At 38.4% G+C, this 10,564-nt stretch overlaps 1 protein-coding gene across 1 annotated transcript; it reads right to left on the reverse strand.

Annotated features, from left to right (window-relative positions):
* Window positions 1–5,767: 5,767 nt before the first annotated feature.
* Window positions 5,768–10,564, reverse strand: LOC127431597 (C1q-related factor-like). Its single transcript, XM_051682072.1, has 2 exons — window positions 9,639–10,564; window positions 5,768–8,046 (listed from the first exon to the last, which is right to left on the reverse strand). The coding sequence occupies exons 1-2, from the start codon at window positions 10,287–10,289 to the stop codon at window positions 7,867–7,869; spliced, it is 831 nt and encodes a 276-aa protein (XP_051538032.1). The 5' UTR covers window positions 10,290–10,564; the 3' UTR covers window positions 5,768–7,866.

Below are 10,564 nucleotides of genomic sequence, written 5' to 3' on the forward strand. Positions count from 1 at the left end.
TTGAGCTGTAAAGTTGTTTAAATCATCATTTACTGGGATTACAGGGTTTATGGCGTTATGTCAACGGTTAGCAAGTGATTTTGTCACACCAAAATCATGTTAAAATGCATACTGTTTACATCTTATCACTTTACATTTGAAACCGTATTTGACTGTTTACAGGTTGGCCCCATTCACTTCCATTGTAAGTGCATCACTGTAACCCAGATATTTGCTTTTTGTTTTTTTTTAAAGAAAAGTAGGGACGAGACAAAATACATTTTTGTGGTAATCAACATTATGCCACAAATGCTGTTGACTGAGATTAACTTGTTTTGAAACTGGAATATTCCTTTAATTATGCCAGTAGCATGTAACATGGACACATATGGCATCGTTTTCTGAGAATGACCCTATTACTTTACAGGAGAGTGTACTCAGTCAGAAATTTTGTTTAAATAGCACAATTAATGAACTTGAGACCTGCTGTTAGTATTACAAAGACTTGAGCTACATCTGTTAGTTTCTTTATTGCTATCTCCATTGAGCGTCTTGAAGACTGCCGAAAGCTATTATACTTTGACATTAGGAGTTAATTATATCATTTAACAGAGAGAGTTTGCCATTAATGAAAGGACAGATATGGTTGGCGAGTCTCAAAAATCTAATTAAAAAACCCTAAAGGGTAGTGATGAACCTCTTGATATCTTCTCAAATCTGTGAGATCCTTAATCTGTCCTCAGTTACTGTAAATTAACCGTAACGTGTCTCAGCAGTAGACCATGTCATTTAAACTTCACATCTAAATATCTTGTTTACATAACTGCCCTCCCTTCATCTTCTGCCCCTTCTATCATCTCTTCCCTCCCGGCGTTCATTGCAGCTTGGAGACTGAGGCATTCTCTCTTTCTCTCTCTTGTTTTGAAACACTGATCGTCTCTGATTTAGAGGAAGTTTCCCCCTCCAGACATGTGGCATTTCACACTCATAATACCTAGCTGTGATCTCGACTCCTTTTTCTTTATCGGTATAATCTGTTTTTTCCTCTTCTTTGTATCCTTTCTCTCTTTCTCTCCATAATATAAGTTTGCATGCTTTTCTTTGTCAAGTTCACAATTAATATCTTTGAGTTTCTGTATAGCAACTCCAAGCATCACCTATAGGAAAGAAATATCACAGATGAGATCTATTTAATATCTCAGTTGTTCCTCTAAAACAGCAATGAGATTAAAAGGAGCGCATATGGAGACTTTTGCTGTTTTAAGACTACAGTAATATCTCACGTGTCTTCGCTAGAGTTTCAGAAGAGATCTCAACAATTTCTCCAAATGTGCTCAGATTTGCTAAGATACCAAAGTCTGCAATAAAAAAAAAAATCTGAGATTTTAATATGAACTCTTTTCTCATAAAGTTCTTCTGAGACCAAATTATCTCTTTACGTCTATCCTTCTGATATCAGATCGTGACTGCTGTGCAGTGTTGTAGTCAAGACCACCTAAACCGAGACCAAGTCAAGAACAAGACCAGAGTGTATCAAGACTGAGACAAGACCAAGACTTTGAGGGATTGAGACCAAGTCAAGACCAAGATCTAGGCAGGGCGAGACTGAGTCAAGATCAAGACCAGACCAGTGCGAGTCCCACACTGCATGACTCACTTACTATAAAATGTGGAAACCATAGGCACTCCTCAAAATGATCTGAAAGATCCACATTCCCATAAAATCACCCACAGAGAACAAATGAAGTTTCCTCTTCATTCACCTCTTTTATTGCCATATATATGTGTGTGTGTGTGGGGGGGGGGCAGGTTTAAGTGGTTTACAAGGATTTATTTTAGGTTACAAAATGGTAATTACAAGGGTATTATGCTATAAATGTGGTTTATGAGGATATTTCTAGTATCCCCATAATTCAAATCGCTTAAAAAACATACTAAATGATGTAAAATGTAGATGTAAATGAAAATGTAAAAATGCAGAAAGTTTTTTGTGAGGGTTAGGTTTAGGGGTAGGGTTAGGGGATAGAATCTATAGTTCGTACAGTATAAAAATCATTATGTCTATGGAGAGTCCTCATAATGATAGCTGCACCAACATGTGTTTGTGTATGTGTGTTTGTGTGTGTGTGTATATATCAGTGTACCATGAGAAATGTCTTGATAAAATAAAGGCATTGCAGAGGTGAATTTTATGTGTGTGAATTTTCCTTTGTTTTCTATGAGCAAACAAACACTAAGGAGCTGAAATCAACTTAACCATCTTTATTCAACACTCCTTTTCCAAGTTTTACCATCCACCTAAAACAATAAAATTTTGAGCAAGTATTGCATCCGGTTTTCTGGATGACTCTTCCTCTAGAAACCATCAAGTACAGAATATATCAAACAATTATTCAGTACTTAAGTCTTAAGTACTTAAGTACTTAATTTTTTGTTGCTTTTGAACCAACAATAAGCCTTGCATAAATGTGTGCAATTTGCTAACCACATAGCTAAATCTAGAAAATAGAACAAAGAATGCTAAACGTAAGCAAAGCAGTCTATTTAAAATGTTATTTTTTCATATAAGTGGAGGCGCATTACTCGGTCTCCACTCTCTGCTGTCACATCTCTAGCTCTCTCACCCAAGTGAAGGAGCGTTACTGCGGCGTGTAGCGTTTATGTCGGAGCTGACATTAGCTAACGTTGATGTAGCGTAACTTTATATACATTAGCTACATAGCTTTATGTGGCCTAACTCGTCATTGTTTATCACAAGCAAAAACTTAACTTGGGAACAACAAGTTGTCACTACATGCCCTGTCCCCTCAATCTCTCACAAAGTTAACACTGCATTAGCTACATCCCTCAATATATGTTAACTAAATTAGGTAGCTTGCGCACCTAGCTAGGTGGCAAATAGCTTGCAAGCAACTGAAACTAGTGCCCTAAAAACAGTAAATGCATAGGTAGCTAATATGTATAGCTAATACTCGCTAAATCTTTTTGGGTGAGGGGTGAAGATGAGTTTAGTTACAGATGCTGCGTTCTATTCTACTTGATATCTCCAATCTCCGACTAAAGGCATTCCAATGCCAGATGCTCGGAAGATGACGTCTAAGGAAATAAAACTGCAACGCTCCCATAAGCTGGTCTTTGACTGTCACCAGACACGTCTCCTAACATCCCAATTCATAAACAATCTGCAACACTAGCACTTGTGTTACAGGTGTACGATTATCAAAAGAGAGTATAATTTACTATGTTTTGAACACCTGCTACTCTGCTAACGTTTGTTAAACAAACTTTAATATCATGTAATGTAGGAACTTTGACTAATTTATCGATTTTATTTAATAAAAGTGAATGTTGATCACTTATTTTGTACTGTGTGCTGACAAGATTGTGTGACTTCACGCACCAGCATCTCGGCGAAATCGGAGTTAAGCAGTTCCGCATGACTTTCCAAGCTGTAATTAAGACTTCAAGTGGCGTTCCATTGCACTTTTCCAGTAGGAAGTTGGATGGAATGCAGCAAGAAGCAGATTGCTAACATTAGCTAGCTAGCTTTTCTAGCATCACTTATACTTAGCTTATCTTTCTTTATGCTTCCTTTCTAAGTGCTGATAAAAGTTTGACATGGTCTTAGCCATCTCGGTAGGCATTGCATTGCAGAATTTACATACTGCTGTGTGTTTTCTTTTGGACACTTTTTTTGCAGATTAACTCTTTGTGGTTTAGGTCAGTGTTTTCCAACCTTTTTTCAGCCACGGTGTTTTTGGACTTGATTAAAACAAGTTTAAGACAAATCTACGCCCTTGAGTAAGCCACATCTGTTCATAACGTCTTTAACTCTATGCTGTGCACAAATAAACAGCTTTTAGTCTTTGAGTAAAACAATACACCTGTTGTATTCTATTCATTCATTTGGTTCACTGACTGAATGTTTTTACTTCAAGTGTGGTGATGAAGCATCATTTTATGGGCATGTGAGGGGTTGTGTTTGACAGTGGACTAGAGTTTGTTAGAACAATAATATTATGATGGACAAAATATTTAAACTGGTTGCATAAAATACTTTGTAATGGAAAATATACTGAATTGGCAACTTTAAAATTCTTCTACCGTCTCTATGCCTTCACTAAAATACCGAAAAAACAGTATTTATTTATTTTGAGGAATTTTATTATTTTCCATGGCACACCTGACAATCTTTCACGGCACACTAGTGGGCACAGTGGTTGGGAAACACTGGTTTAGGTAGCCAAATTGTATTACAGAAGATTTGGCTGACATCTCTCAGACAGCCACAGTTTCTTCTCCTGTCTCCCACGTTCACTTTCTTGGAGTGTGTGTGAAGGGGGGTGGGGAGGGGTGACAGCCGTTAACCATAACAAAAATGTCAAGATATTGCTTGCATTTGAAGCAGGACGTTTTACATACAATCACAGTAATGATGTTAACAAATAAATCAGACAATGCACAGGCAATTTAGTGATATCCCCGCAGTTGTGGTCTTGACTGGTCTTGAAATAAAATCCCGAGTCCTCTTTGTCTGAGACCGAGACAAGACCGAGTAAAAATGCGCTCGAATCCGAGACGACCGAGACCTTCTTGAGACCAAGACCGATCTCGAGTACTACAACACTGCTGCTGTGTGCATTTTCCATTTCCCTTTTTGATTTGTAACTAGTAGCACCTAATAAACATGCAAAAAACAAAAATCAAACAAACAAACAAAAAATTCTAGAGCAAATGGTTTCCCTAAACAATAATGTTTTATCAAATTGTTTATGTTTCCAGGAGTGTTGGTTATTCATGTTTTTGAGACGTTACAGACGTTACATCAGAAATTAGCATAATTAATTCTGATTAAATGTAATGGCCAGCATCATTCAATCACTGCCAACCATGTTAAAATAAAATTATACATTATAAATTCTGAATCTATGTACTGATTATCATTGTTCCATGTCTGCAAAACATGTTGAGTAATCCAAACATCATCTGCAGCCTGAAACTGAACTTTTGGTCAGACTTTAGGAGTGAATGCACAATAGGATGCTCCCTAGCTCACTATTTAGTGAATGACTTAACCTCCAGTGTGGTGTCTGCACTGGTCTCAGTACAGTTCGAAATGCACCTTATTTTCATCCTTACTCCATATAAAGCCCCTGAAAGTGAAATTTTTCAGCTTTTGGATGAACCCATTGATTGTTAATGTAATAATGCACAGTGAATATAGGATTTCTAGGATTATTTATTTATTTATTTTTGCTAATTACACAACAGTGTACATTGTGTTTAGCAGCATGGTGTATATGTGGCATATCGGATGAAACTAGAGACTAGAGAATCTTTTGACACAAACAGGTATCAATGAAAAACGTAATTAGGTTTCTTACCAGATGTAGTTTTGTTGGCGTTTCTCCCAAAGACAAACTCCACTATGATCAGCGCCATGTTGTTTTGTTACATGACTCTGTATGTCGAAAGTTTAACCCTTAACTGACAACACAGAGTTCTGAACTGAGATCAGTCAGTTTAATAATATTAAATTATGCGTTGCGTATGGACAAGCCAAAATACAACGTCCACGCATGTGTACATGGAGTCGCACGAGGTTAAAGAAGGAATTTTAGAAGAAACATAAAAAAGTTTACACTTCTTTGGTACTTGATCATTTGATACTTAAATAAAAATAAGTTGTACCATTCAGTCTCCTGGTACATTTAAGAGCAATACTGTTTTACATTGGGCCCTTTTCAATAAGTCGAGTTACTCAAAGTATTACAAAAATCCCATTTATTAGCAAAAGCAAATATTTGTGAGCCGTTACATTGAGAACATAAAATACATTTCATATACCTGTATACATAGTGTAATCTTGTTAATAAAAATAAAGATGACTAATTTTTAAAACTGTTACAGTTACCATGAAGATTTTTGTCTATTCTTGTGAAATGGTAACTCTTACATGACAAGTTTTTTTACTGTTAGATTAGCTCAGAAAGCAATTTACTTCATAATTATTTGTTTAAAACAACATACGTAGAAGGACGTTAGCATCACCAAAAGTTAAATGAATGTTAAGCTTTAGTTGTGCTATTATTTCCACATCCATACATCAGTCACATATGATAACTATGATTTATGATAGACACAGATACAGGGTATAATTTACAGCAGTCAAAACCAGGTGCATACACTCATCTTATAAAATCTTTAGGGCATAATTTAAGGTAATTTACTTCACATTGCATTAAAGAGACATTGATTAACATCAATGTAGATTCACAGATTGACCATCAGGTACAATGACAACACTACAATTAAATATCAACACATACACAATTGGGCTTTCATTCAATGATGTCTGATGTGATTCTGAATTCCTGCGGCCCTGCTCTCTGATTTTGAGTGCTTCCACTTGTAGAAAAGTTAATTCTATGCTAAATCTAAATCCTGGTCCCTGGAGGTGAGTGTAACAGGCTATAAAACCACAAAACTGTGATGTGCTAGAGGCAAAAAGGTAATGCCTACTAAAACAAACTTGGCCCATGATCTTTACGGTGCAAAATGAATCATTTTACCCCTGAAACAAATCATTTTATGACTCATGTGTGTTTACATAAGTAGAACTTCGTCCAGCTGTTGAATTTCATATGTGAAAGCACCCTGTAGCGCAAAGAGAACTATGGGGGTAAAGTAGAGATGATAAAACAAAAACTAAAGGATTTGTCACAATCTAAACATGCCAACCCTACTGGAAAATCCAACTTAAGCTGGTAACTGTGTTTTGGAACATGGCAGCTGGATTCGAACTGGTGGACCATCTTGAACCAGCAACAAACCTGTTACCAGCTGGTCACACCAGCTTAAGGTGGCCAAGTGGATTTTTAGTACATGGTGGCTGGACAACCAGTTAATTTCCATCATGGACTATCTAGTAACTAGCTTGGAGCAGCAAATAGCTAATGCCCAGCTTGGATCATCTAATGCCCATCTTGGACCAGGAAATAACCAGCTTGGACAAGCAAATAACCAACTTGGACCATCTAATGACCAGCTTGGACAAGCAAATAACCATCTTGGATTAGCTAAAAACCAGCTAGGATGAGCAAAAATCCAGCTTAGACCATCTAATGACCAGCTTGGACCATCTAATGTCTAGCTTGGACCAGCTAAAGACCATCTAATGACCAGCTTGGACCAGCTAAAAATCAGCTTGGACCAGCTAAAAACCACCTTGGATCAGCTAAAAACAGCTTAGAACATCTAATCACCAGCTTGGGCCATCAAATGACCAGCTTGGATCAACTAAAAACCAGCTTGGACCATCTAATGACCAGCTTGGGCCATCAAATGACCAGTCTGGACCAGATAATAAACAGCTTGGACAATAACCAACTTTGATCAGCTAAAAATCAGCTTGGACCAACCAATGACCAGCTTGGTCCAGCTAAAGACCAGCTTGGACCAGCTAAAGACCTGCTTGGACCATCTATTGACCAGCTTGGACCATCAAATCACCAGCTTGGACCAGCACCAGCTAATGACCAGCTTGGGCAGGCTAATAACCAGCTTGGTCCATCTAATAACCAGCATGGACCATCTAATGACCAGCTTGGACCAGCTAAAAACCAGCTTGGACCAGCTACAAATCAGCTAATAACCAGCTTGGACAAGCTAAATCCAGCTTGGATCACCTAATAACAAGCTACCATGTTTCAAAACACAGCTACCAGTTTAAACTGAATTTTACAGAAGGGAAGGGCTTACTAAAAATGACAAAATATCAGAGATTTACAACTGTGCCTGGCATTGTAAAATCAACAAAGACATCTTTGTCTCTCTTACCTATGGTCAACCAAAGGCTGAACTCAAGGAAAAAATGTCCTCTGGACTCTAGTCACTGTACAGAATGAAGCCAGCGAAAGTGCTGTACTTGTTGCTGTTTCCACCATGTGCTTTTCCACCGTCTAGCTTGATGAAGATCTCGTCTCCAGGGTCCAGGTGTAGGATGACTGTGTTTGAGGCGTAGTCATAACTCTGGTCTTGATCCTGTGCGATAGCACTGGCTCTCACCTGTAGAGAGAAAGAGTGAAAGAGATAGATGGAGGATGGTGAGACATTCTGCCTAACATCTCCTCCCCTTGTTCCACAGAAGAAAGAATGCCAAACATTTTTGGAACAACATGAGGGTGAGTAAACCTTTTCCTTTTAAATATCAGTTACAATACAAAATAATAACATACATTGCTATTGCCTTTATTATAAAATAGGAATATTTATAATATTTGTAATTAGTCTGATACTTTTGAGCACTTTCCAAAAAACAAGAACAAATCATTCTGTTATGTGTAGTATCTTATCTTTAGTGTACTAATTCATGCATTTCCACCTCATCTTTCTATGTGTTTGTGAAAGCCACACTCTCTCACTGGATTTATATGTGTGTGTTTTGAGTGGCCGTGGGTGTTTGAGAAGGGCCTTGATTCAGAATGACACACAGAGGGATGCCAGAAGACATGTAGAGTACACACACACACACACACACTGTAGCCCTTCTGACTCAAGGCAAAATCTGAGTTCACTAAAACCTTTCCTTTGCTTTCTACATTGACCAAAACATGATAGAAAATCTTTTAAAACATTAAAACTGACCTTGATGGAAAGGGATCTTAAATGCACTTTCTGTGTTCATACAGGATATCCTGATTTGTGAATATTTAAACTGAAATCCATTGGAGTGGGTTACAATCGAACAGCTCGAGGAATTGGATCCCAGTGGCACTCAGTGTTTTCCTGTTATGTAATTACTTGCATATGCTGCCAGATAAATATGCACTTTCTCTTTCCATTAAAACAGAGACTGACATTATTGCATTGTTTAACATGCATCTGAACTTCAAGGTGTGTGTGTGTGTGTGTGTGTGTGTGTGCAGCTATACTTTTGGTACACCCACCTAAATTAGAATAATAATTATTTAATATAAACTCATGTTTTTGTTTTAACTTTTTTATTCTACAAATGCCAGGATTTGTCTGTAGGAAGTATCCTCATTCAGACTTGTAAACGTGTGTTTGTGTGTGTCAGTCTTGTATAATGAAACTGTTTGTAAGTTTGAACTGAAAAACGAAGGGAAAACATCCCCAATCTGTCAACTTTGCTTATCTTTCAAAAGTGTTCATCTCAACCTCAACTTATTTTATTCCATGCACGACTACAATATAGCAACCTTTCTTTATAAACACTGTAAACTGTCCCACAAACCCACATAAACAAAAGATATAATTGCTTTGGATTTAAGGATACTGCAAACAAGTTATTCAAAGTACTGTTACAATGTAGTCAGATAATTTAGTTTTAAAAGTAATTATCTTTAGATTTAAGACTATTAAGTTCTTAGTGTCAAAATGTAGGTCTTGAGGATTATTACTGTAAACTGTGGAAATTGTGCAGAACAAGCAGCTATTTATAGACTCTTTTGCCCCTTTAAAACTTAATTTTGTTGGTATAACATTACATAATAATACAATATATTATTTTCTTTTTTTGTAATTCTGACTTAAATAAAATCAACATGTTTAGATGTTACAACATAACATCCATTTTTAAGATTACAAAACATGTTCTATAAACCAAAGTACAGGTGTGTTAGCATTAAATTACGTACCTGTCCATTTTTCAGTAGGTCCGCCCACATGCTGGTTCCATCTCCTCCCCTCATGAGGACATTGTATGTGAAAAAGTACGTCCCGGGAACTTTGCACACAAATTTCCCAGTTGATCCATCATAGTAATTCCCAATGTTCGTAACTACATCGTCAAACCTCAGAATCTCATAACCCTCCTGCGGGTTTCGCAGACCTGCATAAAATGCTACACGAGGACCCATTGTAAAAACAGCAGTACCAATTCCGGTAGCGGTTCTTCCACCCAAAGCAAAGAGCTCCGGTCTTTCTGTGTGGTTTTTATTTCCCGGTGGCCCCATTGGTCCTGGGGGACCTGGCTCTCCGGGTGGTCCCGGGGGTCCAGGTGGTCCTGGTAGCCCTGGCTTCCCTTGGCGGCCAGGTTTGCCCTGCGGTCCATGGGCATAGTTTGGCAATGGAGGTCCCATGCTGTGATCAGTCAGTGCCTCTGCCTCCAGCTGTGTATTAGTGATAGCTGTACCTGTACCAATACCTGAAGTAGAGCTAGTCTTTTCCAAGAATGGATCGCAGACCATACGACAAGTGCCCAGCATCTCATATTGACCGCCGTTTTCACTGCTTCCCACCAAATGGACCAGAACGGGGATGAGGACAACCAGTACCAAGAGGAGCATGACGGCCACGCCAGCCCCCAGCAGGGTCTTCCGTCCCAGGCTGAAGCGCGAAAGGGGCTGAGCCGCCAGCGCGGAGCTCTCACTGCACACCGGAATATTGACCACTGGAAGTGAGAGGGATCTGACTCCCTCAGCCTCAGGCGAAGATAAGAACGGGACTGCCAAGGATCTCAAGTGAGTGTGTGGAAATTTTTCTTGCTTGAAAGAGAGAGATCTTTGCCTGCACTGATTCTGCAGGTGAGTGAGCAGGAGTGTATGGGTGCTGAAGAAGTAGG

Source organism: Myxocyprinus asiaticus, chromosome 41, assembly GCF_019703515.2.
Source record: "Myxocyprinus asiaticus isolate MX2 ecotype Aquarium Trade chromosome 41, UBuf_Myxa_2, whole genome shotgun sequence".
Lineage (NCBI taxonomy): Eukaryota > Metazoa > Chordata > Actinopteri > Cypriniformes > Catostomidae > Myxocyprinus > Myxocyprinus asiaticus.